At 23.9% G+C, this 18,581-nt stretch overlaps 1 protein-coding gene across 2 annotated transcripts; it reads left to right on the top strand.

The window, feature by feature from the left end:
• Positions 1-1,487: 1,487 nt before the first annotated feature.
• Positions 1,488-14,076, top strand: LOC103577600 (PHAF1 protein CG7083). Of its 2 annotated transcripts, XM_008558315.3 has the most exons (9): positions 1,488-1,764; positions 2,752-2,834; positions 2,901-3,128; positions 3,359-3,571; positions 4,686-4,835; positions 4,919-5,083; positions 5,804-5,980; positions 6,061-6,263; positions 13,745-14,076. In XM_008558315.3, exons 1-8 carry the CDS (start codon positions 1,701-1,703, stop codon positions 6,256-6,258), a joined length of 1,278 nt encoding a protein of 425 aa, XP_008556537.1. In that variant the 5' UTR covers positions 1,488-1,700; the 3' UTR covers positions 6,259-6,263; positions 13,745-14,076. The 2 variants fall into 2 exon arrangements, with proteins under 2 accessions (XP_008556537.1, XP_008556536.1); XM_008558314.3 differs by lacking the exon at positions 13,745-14,076 and having other exon boundaries at positions 6,061-7,576.
• Positions 14,077-18,581: the final 4,505 nt, after the last annotated feature.

Here is an 18,581-nt window from a genome sequence, read left to right as displayed (position 1 = left end):
AAAAAAATATAGACAAAGAGAGTAATAAAATAAATGTAACGTAAAACAATTATATATAAAAGAGAATACATACAAAAGAAATGTAAATTGCTGATGAGTATTAGAAAAGTAAGACAAATAATAATAATAATAATAATAATAATAATAACAATTATATATATAATAGTCATAATAATAATATACAGTAAACAAGCTATGATGTAGATAATTTAAAAACATAGAAAATATAAATGGATGAAAGGATTTTAGAACAAAAATATTATGGTATACAAATTGTATTATATTAATAATAATAATAATAAAATTAATAATTATAATAATATGAATGAGTGTGAATATAGCAGACATCAGACAGTTTATAAATTTTAAATAAATCAATTAATTAAAATAATGAAATTTCAAAAAATGCTCTTACTGATTTTTCATTGATCTACATACGCATTTTTTATTTTTATTTTACTTACATTTTATTTATTTATTCAAAAATTTAAAAAAATTGCCACTTGTCAATTACATTCACACTCATTAATATGAATAATTTTTTACACTATGAATAGATGGAAAAAAAATCTAAGATATATAAGTATTAATAGAAAAAAATTGCGGCCTTGATTAGAAAATACAATATAAAATAATTTATAACGTTTTAATATACTATTAAATTTTTTAAATGCTGCTTGTTACATACGTGAAGATTTATGAATCATTTAAAATCATATTTTCTATACATGAAAACAACTAAATAATTCAGCAATAAAAATTCTGTTGTGTAATTTATAAATAAAAAAATTTTGATTCAAATTTATAAATCGTTAAAAAATAATTATGATTATATACAATAATTATAAATATAAAAGTATCAAAGGCTTGAATAATATTATTTTTAATTATGTGCTGATTAATTTACATTAAAAAAATTCTGTTTTTTTTTCTTTCGTTTTATGTTTCCTTATCATTTTTTTTAAAACAAATTAAAAAAAAATTGCACTTATACTTTTTTGAATTTCCCACATGTGCATTTTTGTTTTTTTTTTTAAATCAATTTATTAAAAACAAATCTAAAAATTTTTGACACCTGTCAAATTTCTGGGTTCATTTTTAAATTTTTTTAAAAGAAATAAATTATTTTGATTTTCGCTACCTTCAGTATCATATTTATTATCATGATCATAATTTACCAGTGTCACGTACAATTTTTTATGTTATGACCCTTAAGAAACAAAGGTTTCAAGGCCAAAAAAAAGTAAACAAAACAAATAACCGAAAGTAAAGAAAAATAATAAAATGAAAATGTGTCAGATGCAGTAAAATTGATAGGGAAATAAAAAAAAATTAAGAGGGGTAAAGAGTTAGTTAACTTAGTGTTAAATTTGTAAATAGACGTAAAGTATAATGTAGAATAATGTTAAATAAAAGGTGAAAAGAGGGGAGAGATCAGCTGTTCAGTGACAGTTCGCCAGCCGTGAGTTTAGTAGTGGGAGTTAAACTCTGAGGAAAGGCAATATGGCTGTTAACTGAGTCCCTGGTTCGTATATACGTCCGTTACATTACCAGAGACAAAGAAACAACGCAGTAGTTGAAAAAAAAAATTTGATTTGGCGCGTAGTCACGTTATTACGCGTATCATTATTGCCTTTTAATTGTTAATTAATAAATAAAGGGCATAACAATTACAAATAATATAAGTTTATAAAATAATAATGCTGGAACTTGAAGTTGTGCCTGAAAGATCCATTGGTTGTGAGCAGTGGGAATTTATTTTAGGCAAGTGACGAAATTTACTACTTTTATTTCTTAGGCGTTTACTATTTTATTAATATTACGACGTAGATATATCGATTTATTTTATTTATATAAAATTATTAAAAAAAAAAAAACTTTTTTTATTTTACGTTATTTTTTTATATTTTTTATTCCACTGTTTACATTTGACTTTTGTTATGATTATTGACATTTGAGTTTGTATATACTTTGTACTTTTATTATGTTTATTTTTTATTTATTTGTACACATACAAAGTTTGACAGTTATATATAAACAATCACAATATAAATACTAGTGACTATGTTATTATATAATTGCTTCATTTTTTATTACTAAATAATTTGCATTACTTTTTTTGTTAAGTAATCAGTTTTTTATTTTTTTTTTTTAAATTTATGACACTGAAGTTAGTCGAGGTCTCGTTATTTTTTAAATTTATAAAAAGCGATAAATTTAAAAATATTAGAAAAAATTGCACATGTAGTTTTTTAAATTCTCTATATATTCATTTTTTTAGTTTTTTTTTTTTTTTTTTTTGTAATTTATTTGTTGAAAAAAATAATTTGAAAATTTTTAATTGTTAACTTCAGATTCATGACACTGAAGTTAGCCGTCTGATAATTTTTGGATTTTAAAAACGATAAATTTAAAAAAAAAATATTTTGAAAAATTGCGCATGTAGTTTTTTGAATTTTCTACACATGCATTTTTTTAGTTTTTTTTTTTTTTTTGTAATTTATTTGTTTAAAAGAATAATTCGAAAATTTTCAATTGCCTGTTAACTTCAGAATAATTTTTTAAATAGAATATAGAGCTTTGATATTTTTAAATTTAATAATCGTGGTGATAAAAAAAATAATGAGTATTAACTAAGATAAATTAATACATATTTACATTATTAATAAAGTCATTTAATTTGTATGATTATATTGTGTATACGTATGCATATGTATCAATATTATGATAATAAATATTTATTTATTTTAGGAATGCATTTTTCTCAATCGGTATCCATAATACAGTCGCAAGTGGGCATTATTCGAGGAGTACAAGTTCTTTATAGTGATACTGTAAGAATATTTATTATTTTTGTATATATGTTTCAATACTTAATTTAATTTATTAATTTTTTTTAGAATCCATTAGAAGTAGACTTAGTAATAAATTTACCACACGATGGGATACGACTTATATTTGATCCTGTCGTCCAGAGGCTAAAGATTATTGAAATATATAATATGAAATTAGTGAAACTTAAATATTGTGGATTGCCGTTTAATTCACCTGAAGTGTTGCCGTCTATTGAACAAATTGAACATTCATTTGGTGCAACTCATCCTGGTGTTTATGACAGTGATAAGCAGGTACTTATTTTTGTTTTATTGAGAAAATAGAAGTATCTATTAAACTGTCAAAAAAAAAATAGACTTTTTTTTCAAACGGAAAATATTTTTCAAAATATCTCGAATAATATTTTTGAAAAGAAAACAAACAGTCGATTTTTTTGACAGTCTAGTATCTATAGTTGTAATAATAAATTTTATTTTATTCATTGCACGATTATTATTTTTTGAAATAATTTCTTTTGTTTCAGGTTTTCGTGCTCAATTTTCGCGGTTTATCATTTTATTTCCCAATTGATTCAAAATTCCAACCGGGTTATGCACACGGATTAGGATCTTTACAATTTCCAAATGGGACATCACCGCTGGTTGCTAAAACTGCTATATATGTTGGTAATATGGCTGCTGGATCAGTGGGAAGTGAAGAGCACTGTCTGAAAGCCCCACCACCACCACTGCCATTGGTAAAAATATTTTTTACGAATCATTAGATTAAGCTTCAGTCATTAAAATTTTATTTTTTCTTCATTAAATCATCCGATTCATAAATAATTTTTTAAGATGGTTTAGAAACCAAACTTAAAAATTAGAAACTTTTATCTCTGTTGCTATATAATTTTATACAACAAATCCACTAACTTTTATGGATACCTACAGCTTTTATTTAATTTTATTGAAGGACAATGATTTCCACAATTTTAAAAAAAATTAATAGACAAAACAAGTCAATAAATAATATGACATCTAAGACATCTGTCTACAAAAATGCAAAATCATTTTATTTAAATTAAAATTTTCTAATGTTGTAATCTGATATCGCTCTTTGTCTTGAAGCGGACTTTTGTTCTTGACATTAACTAAAATTAATGAATAATTTTAGCTAAGTTTTTATTTATTATTTCCTGTAATTGTTACACTAAAAAATTTTCGGAGTGAACGTAGATTAAATTCGGAGTGAATGCGAATTGAAATTAAATCTAAAACACTCCAAAATTACTCTGCTGAAAAAAAACTCCCTATTTACTCTCCATTTAAGAAGTGATATTTTTTAAACCGGAACTCCGAGTGATGGAGTGAATCCGGATTTAAATATATGAAGTCGGCATTCACTCCTGATTATTTATAGTGTAGCTAAAAAGTAAACTATGATTTGCTATAATTAATTGTATTTTTAATACTTTAAAAGAGTTACATATTTTTTTTATCTAGTAGCGCGAATTCCAGACTAATTATTTATTATAAATGAATTATTTATTTCAGAAACTCAGTCAATTTCAATAAAAAAATAAATATAATTCAAACAAGTCCTGTCTAAATAAATATTTAGAACTTGATTTTTAATAACTCTGTTAAAAGTTTTATTAATTAATTGAGAAACTTCACAAGTCTGTCAACTTTTTTTTTATTAGTATTTTAAATATTGTAAATTAAAAAATTTGATTTTTTTCATTTATTCAAAAATTTTTTTATAAAAAATCAAGAAATTCTTCTTAGAATAAATTTACGGGTTTTTTAAAATTAAAAAATAAAAATATTATTTTTACTGATTTAATTAACAATTACTAAAAATTTTTTTAGGTTTGTTATCATAATAATTTGTATCTAGAAAAAGCAGAAATAATAAGAGATAAAGTACGAACGCGAGGTTTAAAATTACATCTTTTTACGGAAGGAAATTCAGCAACGAGAGTTTTATTGGAACCTAAAAAACACAATCTCTTGAAAGAAGTTTGTATATTAAAATACATAATAAAAAAAATAATGATAATTACTATAATTAAATTAATGAACTATTTATTTATGTTAATTAGGTATGGTTTGGAGATTACTGTGAAGATGTTTTAAGCGCACTTGGAGCACCTTCACGTGTATTTTTTAAAGCAGAAGACAAAATGCGAATTCATAGTCCGCATGCACATAAAAAAGACAAGACAAGACGATCTGACTTTTTCTATAATTATTTTACTTTAGGCTTGGTAAGAATTAATATTTTTATTTTATTACTTTTAAATTTATGTTGAGGGCATTCTCATACAGTGCTTCCATTTTTTACAAAATTTCAATGACTCAAGTCATATTTGTGTCATAATTTAATCAATTAATTCAAATAGAATGAATGTATTAATTGAAAAACGGACAACGTAGTTGTAATGTCGTTGAGATATTGATTTAAAAAGAAATTACTAACAGTTGACATCAATTAGGAGTTAATTGCAATTTTTTTATTTTATTTATTAACGCTTCGCAATTTACCATAATAAAAAAAAAATGAATCATAAAGTATAAACATGAACATTTACGGAGTTTAATTATTGGACTCAATTTTTATTCTGTTGTCAATTTGCACTAGAATTGTCTTCTTAAATCTATTTAGAGATCCACCAAAAAAATTTATCGATTTGTTGAATAAATTTTAGTCTACAAAATTTTTAAATTCAAATTATAAAATTGACATCAAAATTTTACTCAAATTTAGTTTAACTCCCAATTGATGTCAACTTTAAACAATTTTTTTTAAACTCTATATCTCAGCGAAATTTCTTTTTTCCAATTAAGGTTTTAATTTTTTTAAAATTAATTAATAAAATTTTCATTCTCTTGAATATTTTTAAAAAGTGAGGGACCATCTGAGAATGCCTTTAATATTATTACAAATATAATAATAATAATAACAATAATTTAAATAAATTTAAAAGGATGTTCTATTTGACGCAAAAACACAATGTGTTAAAAAATTTGTATTACATACAAATTATCCAGGGCATTATAATTTTAATATGTATCATCGGTGTGAATTTACCCTTACATTACCTCCTGAAAATAATTCCAATGATTCTGGTAAACTTATCGACGTTAGTCCATCTCCAATAATGGTAAAATTATTTTTAAAAATAATTAAAAAACATAAGATTAATTATAAATATAATAAATTAATTTAAAATAATAATTCTAGATCACTGCCTACACAAAATGGGATAAAATAAGTGAACAATTAAAAGCAACTGCTCGTCCAGTTGTATTGAATCGTGCGTCTTCTACAAATACGACGAATCCATTTGGTTGTACTTTCTGTTATGGTATACGTGATGCCATAATTGAAGTAATGGCAAATCAACACATAGCCAGTGTAACACTTTATTCAACTGCGTGACCTTGGTAAGCCGCTGCATTTCATAAGACAAATATTCATAAAAAAAATATTCATAGTATACCTTGAGAAAAAAAAAAATTAAAAAAAGAAAAAAACAAATAAAAAGAATGAATTATTCTAAAATAAAAAAATATATATAAAATATATAAGCGATAAAGAATGTTTAAAAAAAAAAAATATAAAAACTTGGGAAAAGTAAAAAAAAGTATCGTGAATACTGGTAGTATATAAACAATCTATAATCCTTGAAACGGATTGATAGATAAGCCAGTGAGAGAAACGATTATTGATATATTATATTATATATATATATATATATACAATACTATAAAGTATAAAAATCGAGAAGGCATCTAGAATGGTAGGAAATATTTATGAGTAGAAAAATTTATGGTCAATTATTTGTTTTAAAAAAAAAGTAGGGCAGAAGTACCATGGCCACTAATCTATTTTTGGACATTTAATACTTTTTTTTTAATTAATGAAAAAGTATAAAGGAAACTTGCATTGTAATAGAGTATATTTGAGAAAATTTAGGAAATTGTCATTGCATATTTACTGCAATTTATCACTCGGAGATTTTGAGTTTTTACAAAAAATCACTCAGCATATGGAGTAAATAGAGAATTTTTTTTCAGTGGAGTGATTTCGGAGTGGTCTGGATTTTATTTAAATCCGCATTTACTCCGATTCGGAGTCTTAACATTAGAATAAACTCCTCGGAGTAAATTTCACTCAGAGAATTAAATAAATAGTCATCTGCTTCGCATTCACTCCGGATTTAATTCGCGTTCACTCAGAAATTTTTTATCGTGTAACAAATTATGTTATCGAAATTTTTAAAGTGTCTAAAAATGGTACCTACCATGTGTCCAATGAGATCGATATTTATGAATTTATTTTTACGAAAAATGATTTTATAATTTTCGTAAATGAATTATAATGTGTTCGTAAATTTGTTTTGTAATTTATTTATGAAATGATATTAAGTTTACTTTCCACTTTTCATTTCAAGTTTGCAATATTTATCTTGGTAGTTTATTATTTCCACTAACTCGAAAATAATTTTATAAAAAAATATGACAATCAACTAATGCTGTAGGCTAATTTGATAAATTTTCTTTGACTGAGCCCAAAGATATTATTTGATAATATTTCAAACTTACTGAGTTTTTTCAATTTTTTTAAAATAAATACTTTCGAGTCGGAGATTAATTTGTTTTTATTTATTAATGTTAAAATACTAAGGGGCCGTTCGTAAAATACGTCACCCAAAATTTTACTTTTTTATCAATATTGCGTCAGAAATTATAGATCCCCCCCCCCCCGTACATGATATATGGCAATTAATAGTACAAAAATTGACATATTTTGAAATATTTATATATTTATAAATATGAAACATATGACTCTCTATCGTAACAAAAAAAAATATTTAAAAAAACCAAGAAAAATTTGAAAAATTCGTCTAATGAGCTGCGAACGTCGCGTTTCCTTAAACCTCTCAACCCTCCTTGTCGCAGTAAGCGATACCCCCCCCCCCCCAAACACACACACAGGTATTAATGTATTTTATTAACAGCCTCTAAAAAATAAGAGTTGAAATTGAAATAATAGTATATTACACGCCTAGGGAAGTAAAATAAGAAATGTCTCAGATCACATGTAATTGTTGGCCGAGGCGAAGTCGAGAAAAAGTATTTTGTCAGATTTCAATAACCCAATTTAATTTTAAAAGATTTTTAGTTAATTATAATTGAAAAGTTTCATTTTCTTAATATTACTATATATTGAGGTTTAATCCATTAAATTTAATGATTGATTCAAATAATTTACAAAAAAAAAAGCCACCATAAAATTTTCGGTAAGGGAAGCTTAAGTAGTGTGAGCTCAATTTATGTACCGTTTTACAAAATTCATCACTAAAAACTAAATTGTAAAGTTTATATACTTTTTTATTATTAGACTTACTCGTGAAATCAAAATATCAAAGCAATTATTCCAGGCAAATATTTATTATCTAAACAAAGAATTTGATCGATTTAAATTTTTATTGTAGATCGACAGATTATTTGTTAATTAAATTTTATGTTAAATAACGTGATTTAAATCTTTAAAAATTGAACTAAAAAATTTGTTTTTTACTTTAAGACTAATAGCAATAACTCTTTTATTTTTTTTTTTTTCATATTATAAATTTTTGAAATGAAAAGTTGAAAAGGTTAAAGTAATAATTTAAAAGTTTTAATTAATTGTTTAGTGAATTTTATAAAAATAAATGTTTTTCTATTTATTTATTTTCATATTGTTCAAGATGCCATGAATACTAAAAAGTTAATAAATCAAGTGATATATATTATGTAGCATTTTTTTAAAATGATTACTCGAACTAATAGTAATAATAGTAATTATAATAATAATAAAAATAATAATAATAATAATAATAATAATAATAATAATAATAATAATAATAATAATAATAATAATGATAATAATAAATAATTATAATAATAAGAAGTATAAAAATAATAATAAAAATTTTAAAAATAATAAAAAATATAATAAATGTCATATATACAGTATTTGTACCAATTTTTTGTAATCACATGACTTAGGTCACACTGAATAGTAATTTCAAGGTACTCACATATACTCATTAACATTTATATTATTTTCTTTGGGCTTTATTTAAATTAATAAGTTATTAAATGAAAAAAATAAAAAAAATAATAAAACTCAAAAGTAATAAAAAATTTAAGTAGATAGTTAACGGGTAATTAATTAATTAGTTTATATTTAAACAATATAAATAAATAATAATAATTATTGTTATAACTATAACTACTATTAATTATTATAATTCGTATCCAGTTTCACATATATATCGATTAATATTTTTTATTTTAGTATAGAAATTAATTGTATCATATTTTTTTTATTTATATTATTTTGTGAATATTTTATTTTATCGATCCTTGATTTTGAATTTAGGGACGATTCGAAGTGTTTATTAAATTATTAAAGTTTTTTTATGATAATAATTTTTTTTTTTTCATAAGACAATAATTCCATATCTCAATTACAAGTAAATTGTAAGTAACTAAAAAAAATATATAAAAATGGTGTTCTTTTTTTGTTTATCTGGTAATTAAATCTAATTGTCTTGATATATTATTTATCACCAGATAATTATAATAACAAATCATGATTTCATGATAAATAATTAAATAATATAATTATTATAATAAACAAAATGATAAATTATTGAGATAATTAATAATTGTTATTTCCTAAGATATTATTATTATTATTGTTATTATTATTGTTATCATTATTATTACTATTATTTAAAATCTGTATACATATCGAAAGTATACATATTAATTGACGTTTTTTGCTTTCGTGTGAAATGTGTAATATATTTTTTTTAAATAAAAATCGACTAACGTTTTGTATTAAATATTAATAATGATAGTAATGATAGCTTATAAATTAATTTTTTTCTCGTTTTAAATGTAAATATATTCGATGGATTCATAATTATTAGATTTAATTATAAATTTTTAAATACTAACGGCCGAATGAATCGAGTGAATTGTAATAAAAATTGTATGGAAATGTTTACGTTGCAAGTTAGTCGAGTTTGGGTACGATATTTATATATGAAGTATATGTTATTTAATTGTTGTCTTGATGTGTGATAACTACATGTAAATTATTAAAGCAATCGGTATTAAAATAAAAAGTGCCACTAGGTAGTGGGAATGGAAGATAAATTTCATAAAAAAATATTTTTTAAATTTGAAAATTTCAAAAAATTAATAAAAACAGAACTAAAACATAAAATCGAACTGAGTTGCTTGATTTGAAAATTATAAGATAATGTAACTAAGGAAATTTTTCAAAAATTATTTAAAAAATTTTAAACTCCTATAAAATCGATAAAATAAAAATTCAAACAAATTAGAGACTTGCCATCAAAAATTTGAGATATTACGCTAATTAATTAACGTATATTTTATAAATTACAAGATACATCTGATATAATTTAGATATGACGTATCATTCAAAAGTTATCTGGAATCGCCATTAGAAATTAATGGCCCTATTAACCCCATACTTATAAAAAACAATTGTTATTTAATTAAATTAATTTAAAAAAAAATATTAACTACTCTTTAAATTTACATGAAAAAAAAACGTGATATCTGTATGGAAATAAAAAAAAAAAAAGAAAAAATTACTATGGGATGTACAAAATAAAATTTTTTAATTTAGTAAATTAATTGTGTCGATTTTACATTTCTTTGTATTAAATTATACGCAATTTGATACGCTCTATAAAACAATTGTTTTTTTTTTTTAATACCGAGTGTTTTGATAGCTCACGTATATTCTTTACACACCGAGACTCGTCAATTAATTAAATAAATTTCTCGTGCAAATATTCAAGCCCAGAAGACTTGACCCACTTGTGACAACGTAAACAATTATTTTCACATAAAATTTATTACACTTTATTTCATTAATTTCGATAATTTATACTGCTAATATTATTCGTCTCCAAGCAGATTATTTAACGTCCGGTAGATTTTTAACTAGAATATAAAAATAATAAAATATTCGAAAAAGGCATTATATATAACATAAAAAAAAAAAATTGAATAGTGATGAGAATTCAATATTAATCAATTAAAAAGAAAATAATATTAAAGATTCGTTTATATTAAAATTATTTTTTTTAATCATTAAATATTTTTTTTAGATTTGTTATGGTTAAACTATCTAGTAGGTACTTATAATAGATATTTTATTACGAATAAGTATCAAATTTAAAAACATGTATGAAAATTGAACAAAAAAAAATATGTGATTTTGTGGATTTTCGGTGACATGTCTAAATATCACAGTCATAATATCACAAGACAAATTAACAGTCAAAATATCCTACAGTAAATTATCACAGTCAAATTATCAGTTGTACAAATATCACAATTTTTCAATGTCATGTGAAAAATTATTATTTTTATTAATATTAATTATACTAGCCATCGAATATCTGTATGCATACGATTTTCATGATATTTTTTTTTACATGATATTTCTATTCTGTGAAAATCGGGCGCATGCCCTAGTAAAATTCTTAAAGTCTTACGTAAATCTGTATCTTCAGTCTGAGGTAAGATACACTTCCGTAAGATATATTAGGTAAATCTGTAGTGATACTTTCTTAAGACAAGATACTTGCTTAAGATGCATTAGCTCAGATTTGCTGCAGAATTGCTTAAGATACCTGAACATGGCCACCATTGCTTTGTTACTTCGTGATCCGTCTATTCAGCATTAGTATAGTAAATTCAGTGGTGCTTACTAAATGTTCGATATAATTTTGTCGAGTGATAATAATATTAATTTGTAGCACTTTAAATTTGAATGAGAACCGCTGAGTTAGCTATAGTTATTGTGTGTTGAGCTCGGAGTGATTCGGAGAAAAAGAAACCCGATATCTTAAGTAATTTTGCAGCAATTCTAACCTAACATTGATATATATTAGGTATAGTTAAGTCCATAAAAGAATGATCTTTCCTTCCACCATTTTTCTACAATTAAGTCATTACTGCGCATGCGCGTTAGTGCAGATTCATGGACTTCATTATAGCCAATTAGTGAAAAAAAAGTCTATTCTTTTGCAGACTTAACTATATATCGGTTAAGAATTGCTGCAGACTGTTTCTACAGATTTCCGTAAGTCTTTAAGAAGAATTTTAAGCAAGACTTGATGAAATCTTTGGCAAATATACTTATGAAGTACATCTTTTTCAAGTCTTGTTTAAATCTACCGTAAGAAACTTGCTGAAGGACATTCGTCAAGTAACTTGCTTAAGACAATCCTACTAGGGTGATATTTTGATAGATGATAATTAGACGTAAGATATATTCTTATATGATATTTTGGCATTGATATTTTTTCGTGTGATATTATGACTGATGTTTAGTCTTGACACCGAATTTTCTTTTTAAATTATTCGTTTTAAGTAAGATAACTTATTTTTTACTATTATTAATAGTCAAATATTAAGTAGACATAAAAATAGCAAAGATTATAGTGTAATATGATACAACTTTGTCTTACATATTACAACTTTTTTTTTTAACTTTAAAAGTAATAATTACTTTTTTTAGATATCATAAATAATTAGTTACAATTATTATTATTATTATTATATTCTCCTACAGTAATTTCATTAAATTTAAACAGCAAAATAAAAATTTAAAAAATCGCACAAATCTAAAAACTAATTGTTCAATAATGCAAAGGTTAATTGCATTACTAAACCTGTAAATATCTTTTTTTTTTGTTTTTAATATAACTCACCCAAAAACGAAAGAGATAAAAGAAAAGAGGAGAAAATATTTATTTATACACGAAAATACTGCTAACAAAAATTGTTAAAGACTTAGTATTAAATCGGGATAATTTTATTTAAATTAACAAGAAAGTCATAATTATAATTTCTGAAGTTTTTATTTATCAAAGAAAAATACTTAATTTAAGGGTTTTTAATTTTAATATAATTTACGAAAAACTAAACTGGATTAAGTTTTCTAATCACCTTTATTATAATTGTTGCAAATAAAATAATATAATGGTAACATATAATATAAACTAAATTAATTTTATAAATACCATAAAGTTATGGATGTTAAACACGAAAAATATTTAAAAAATAATTTAAATCCGATTATAAATTACTCATAGCAAATTATTTAAAATTTGAGTAAAAATAAAAATAAAAAAAAAACGTACTGATATTAATTTAATAATTTATCTGTTTGTTTATATCTTTTAAATAATATATATGCTTATATAATTACTATAACAGCACTTTTAAACGCACTGATTGTTAAAAAAATTATTAGAATTTTCTTAATGCCTTATTACAGTTTAAATTATTAATTTATACATTACGACGGAAAATAAAAAAAATAATTAGTTGTAATTCATTTCAAGGGGAGAAAAGGCTCTGAAATAAAAAAAAAAAGAGCATATGTGATTGTTTTTTCAGAGTACGTTCTTTATTAAAATTCTCAAAATTTAAGACATTATTAAGCATCATTCTAAGAATACTCTGCTAAATTTTCATAAAAAAATATTGAAAAATAAGCCAGTGGTAGTGGGGAGAGACGAGTCACTTAAAAAAGTTTCCATGCCGTAGGCAGGATAACTCATGACTGGCTCATCTGAAATCAAAAAACCAAAATGGTTTCTTTAGCACACAAGTTTATTTTGGATTTGAACGTAAAAATAAAAAAAATATTCATTTTTGAATTTTTGGTAAAGTTGTAATCAAAAAACTCTGATTTTTGCTAAAAATTGTTCCTTTTGTTTAATTAAAAAATAAGTAGTTATTGAAAAAAAAATCCTTCGTTCAAATCTAAGACGAACTTATGTACTAAAGAAATCTTTTTGGTTTTTTGATTTCAGATGAGCCAGTCATGAGTTATCCTGCCTACAGCATGGAGACTTTTTTTAAGTGACTCGTCTCTCCCCACTACCACTGGCTTATTTTTCAATATTTTTTTATGAAAATTTAGGAGAATATTCTCGGAATGATGCTTAACAATGTCACAAATTTTAAGAATTTTAATAAAGAAGGTACTCTGGAAAAAAAAGTCATAAAAATACACTTTTTTTTTTTTGTATCTCAGACCCCTTTTCCCCTTAAAATATATCATCTTTTTCAATATTAATTAAAAACATGAGTAAAAAATATGTAGTATCGAATTTTTAAAATTATAATTACCACTAGATATCTATTGTAGGCAATATATATATATATTTATATATATAAATATTCGAAAATGATAATTCTTGTTAACAATATAGTTAATTTGGATGTGTCATCCCCGCGCTATTTTTTTCTTAAAAATTACAAGCTATCGCATTGTGTCAATGCGAATAATTATTATTGTTAATTAAACAATTTATATGATAATTATAGATTAATTAGTTGAAATTTTTTTTTATTTTATATCGCTCCCTCCATGATGGATGCGTTATTAAAAGTTAATAGATTGTGTAAAAAAAAAGAAGAAAACAATACAAAAATGAGTATCAAAAATATGAATGAATAATAAACAAATAATTCATTTATAAATATATAAAAAATATACCTTAATGCGCGTCAAAATTTGATTATAAATTATAATTATAATCATTTTATTTTTAAGTATAGTTATTACTAGTTTATATTTTGTGCACATAAATACAGTGTAAAGTGCATATATTAAATATTTATGCTATTATAAAGATTATTATTTAATTATAAATATATTCAATGTATAATTATAAATTATAAATGTGAAAAAAAAAACCGTTAATTTAAATCGCGTGAGCAAAAGCTACTGAATGTTACTGTAGGCATAATTTCGTCAATTTACTTTATATTTTATGTTAAATCAAACTCCAAAACGATAAATAAAATAATAATCACGATGTAAATTAAATAATTTTTGTTAGTTGATGTATAATTCGACGTTATAACATTCGAAATTACATACTATTATTGTATGTTTACCTGATAAATAAAATGATCTCAAAACGCCATATATCTAAAAACTATTCAAGGCTTTGTATGATATTTAAAAGTTTTAAAAAATTTATATTATTCGACGTAAAATAAAATGGTAAAGTTGTAACTAAAAAAAATTTTCATGGTATTCGTATCTTTATTATTAAGACTATATTGTGTTTTTATAACATTACTTTAATCGTCTAGTGACCAGTAATTATGAGTTAAAACAACACGAAGATGTTCCAACTGGCTCGTGTAAATAGTAGGTTACTCTGGTATAAAGTTCCTGTTGTTGTTTAAATAAACAAAGTGTACAAGTTTGTATTTTCAACTTGTTGACTTTACAAGGAAATATTTCATGTACCGTTGTACTGTAAATTCAGATTTTAATCATTTATTTCATAGTGTTTTTCAATTTTTTTTTTTTTCGCAAGAATTAAAGGCATTCTCAAAAAATCCTCTTTCCCCACTTTTTAAAAATCAAATTTCGTAATGACATAGATTAAAAAAAAAATTACAATCACAGTTACAAAAAAATTGATATAAATTTTGACAGTTAGTATTTTTTAGCAGTATATTTTATGAACCTCAAAGCTTATCAATTCTCGTGAAAATATATTTCACTAGAAAAAAATTTTTTAATTTTAAAACTAATTGCAATAGCTTTTCATTCTACGTAAATCTACAATTTTCAGCGCGGAAAATTAAAAAGAAGCCCGAAAGTATAAAAAAAGGATCACAATAGAGATGACAGCGGACACTAGGATTTTTTCTAATTCTCCGAAACTTGTTAAATATCTTTTTGAATGCTTTTGTCAATGAATGCGTATGCAGGTCAGCTCGATTTACGTTAGAAATTAATTTTTCTTTGTTCAACCGTACTGTCAGATTATCTTTAGTTTTTTTTTCAAAGAAATTAAAATGGCAATTTAGGTTTTTTCGTTAATAAAAAATTTCCTTTTTCAATTTCGTTCAAACAATAAAAATAAATTATTATCATTCTAAAATAAATGATTTTCAATTTTCCGGATAAAATAATCTTTATCACTAAACGTTCTCTTAATTTATCGTCGGTCTCCCGATTTTATCAACTACTCAATTAAACATTAGCTGTCAAAAGTCATGAATAAATAATTCAGACAATGAAATAACTCAAATCTTTCCTTGTGTGTAAACATTTCTCTTAATTCTCTTGAATGATAAATTAATTTATTCCTCAATTTAATTAAGAGTAATGATTACTGTCATATTTTTCCTATGATGGACATTCAAATTTATTTCAATAAAAAAAAAATAATAAAAAATTACTATAAAACAGGGGTGAGGAGGGTAACGATAGGACAGCTCAGTTTACGAAAATTCCCGACAATCGTCGAGAATCTACGAATATTCATCGAAAACTCTTGAACGTACAGCATTCAATTGATAATCTCAGAAAGCTCCGCATTGCGCGTAAGCAACCGTACGATAAAAATTTAAACGCTTAACGTGTATTAACTTATTTAAATCGGGCTATAACATTAATATGCATCGCATAAGTTAATGACTTAATATTAAATTTTCCTTGTATTATTTTATTATTTTTTTTTTTTTTTCAAATTTGCATCTTTTAAATATTTTACGCATAAAACAATTGTGAATAAATTATGATAAATAAAGTTGAATGTTATTATTTATGATACTTTTTAGTAAAAAAATAAAAACATAGTGTAAGGTGCAGTGAACCACGTGGACGTAAATCGATAGTGCAGTGTTGTCGCGCAGGGGTCAGTCACCTAGATCGTAGGGTCAACTTCTCATGCGCTCACCGAACGTAAGTAGTATAGCCTCATTATTTTTCTGTCCTTGCTCTTTACCTTTATTATCCTTTTCTTATCATTGTAATCACATATACTTCAATCTGTGACATTATTTCTGAAATTTTTATTTCAAGTGTTATCATTAAACTTTTAATTAAAGATACCTCCTTTTTTTTTTTTTTTTTTTTTTTTTTATTTTTTTATTTTTAAATTCCTAGTTTTCGAATTGGTTCACGACGCCATTGTTCAATCATTTTCATTATATTGATTGATAGATTATGCCGTTATTAAAACCAAAAATAGTTGCGTAAAAAACTACTGTTTAAAAAATATAATAGACATTTTTTTTATACTTCTTAAATTTTTTTCTCTTGTTATAAAACAAAAAAACAATTGTGCTGTCATTTGTTTTGTTAAAGGAGAGGTGTTTTACAAGAGGGTGCTAGTTTACTCTCTTGACCTCTTGATTTGCCCTCATAAGTACTTGAACCCTCTTTTTATTTTTTTTTTTAACTACTCATGCAGATTGAACATTTTCATACGACGTAGGGCTAATATTTTTAACAATAAGAATTGTTGCGGACTATACAATAGCCTCTAAATGTTAAATAATTAAATTTAGTGCCATTCCATTTTATTTTTTTTATATGAAATGATGTTATCGTCTTTTCACGTAAAACCTGGATAAGCATAGCAAAAATGCCTTAGCTGGGTATTTTAATTACAGTGCCAGAATAAATGGATACTATTAAGATACTAAGATCCTTAAAATGTCAGATTTCTATCGCGATTTATTTTCGAGTCAAAATATAAGTAGTGAAAAGTGAAATTTTTTTTTAGTATTACTGAGAAAAAAAATGTACCTGAAAATCGCAAAGTTTTTCACAAAACAAAAATACATGGATTTGCTGCATTGCATGTTTTTGCAAAAACGAAATGAAAAGAAAAAAATCTAGATCTTGATTTCTTGAATGTTTCGCATGTCAGCCGAAAATCGTAGTCCCCCACCCCCAAATTATTTTTTAAGTCACCTTTCGACAGCGAAATCACAAATTTTTTCGTATCGTGGAGCGAAAAATGTTCCGATTTTCAGGCACATGAAAAAAAATGGCCATTTTCAGGAAAAAATTTTTAACTCAAGTATTTATTTATTTTGGGGGCGAGAAAATATTTTAATAATTGCAAAAAAATGCATTGCAGAAAAATTTACGATTAGACTGAAATATTGTAAGGAATATTATACTTCAATTAAGTACATTTTTTTTGTATTATATCGTCCCCTTTCTGGGTAAAAAAATTATAACGGAATGTTCGAGAGACTTTTGAATTTTAATATTTTCATTAACGCACGTGTAACAAAGTAGATGTTTTGACCGATTTCTGAAAAAATTATAATTTTGCAGTCATGAGATTTACTTAGAAAGGGGGCGATATGTCGAGTAACCGACTTTTCTTGAATTTAATTTTTTTTTTTCCCAGTGTATTGTTTTATTCTCTTTAGTTAAACTTTTGAGGCACTTAAAAGCTCTTTTTAAAAAAGTCTGCATTCTGACATCAATTTTTTATTAAAAATAAAGAAAAAATTGCTGGCAGTAATTTTTTTAACTAGAATTCTCGCCAAGTATTCTCATGAAAATATTTTTTTTTATTTTTTTCACAGATCAAAATATATATGTATGTGTGCATATAAACTTTTTTTTATTTTTGTAATTAGGCCATCGTTAAATAAAAAAAGTTAAAACTTCAATTTTAAAAAAAAAACCGTATGAAGTTATACAGCTGTTATTTTGTCAGCTAAAAGCTTTTACGAACTCTACTAAAATTCTAATTTTTTAACTTAATCCATTTAGCCGTTTTATGAAAAATTTTTTCTATATTACTAAGTTTTTATTCATTTTTTTAAAACTAAGTAAAGATAGAAATTTAATCTTTCTTGGATTTAAATATT

Source organism: Microplitis demolitor, chromosome 6, assembly GCF_026212275.2.
Source record: "Microplitis demolitor isolate Queensland-Clemson2020A chromosome 6, iyMicDemo2.1a, whole genome shotgun sequence".
In the NCBI taxonomy this organism is placed as follows: Eukaryota; Metazoa; Arthropoda; class Insecta; order Hymenoptera; family Braconidae; genus Microplitis; species Microplitis demolitor.
The sequence above is the reverse complement of the archived record's forward strand: the minus strand, read 5'-3'. Positions and strand labels throughout refer to the sequence as shown.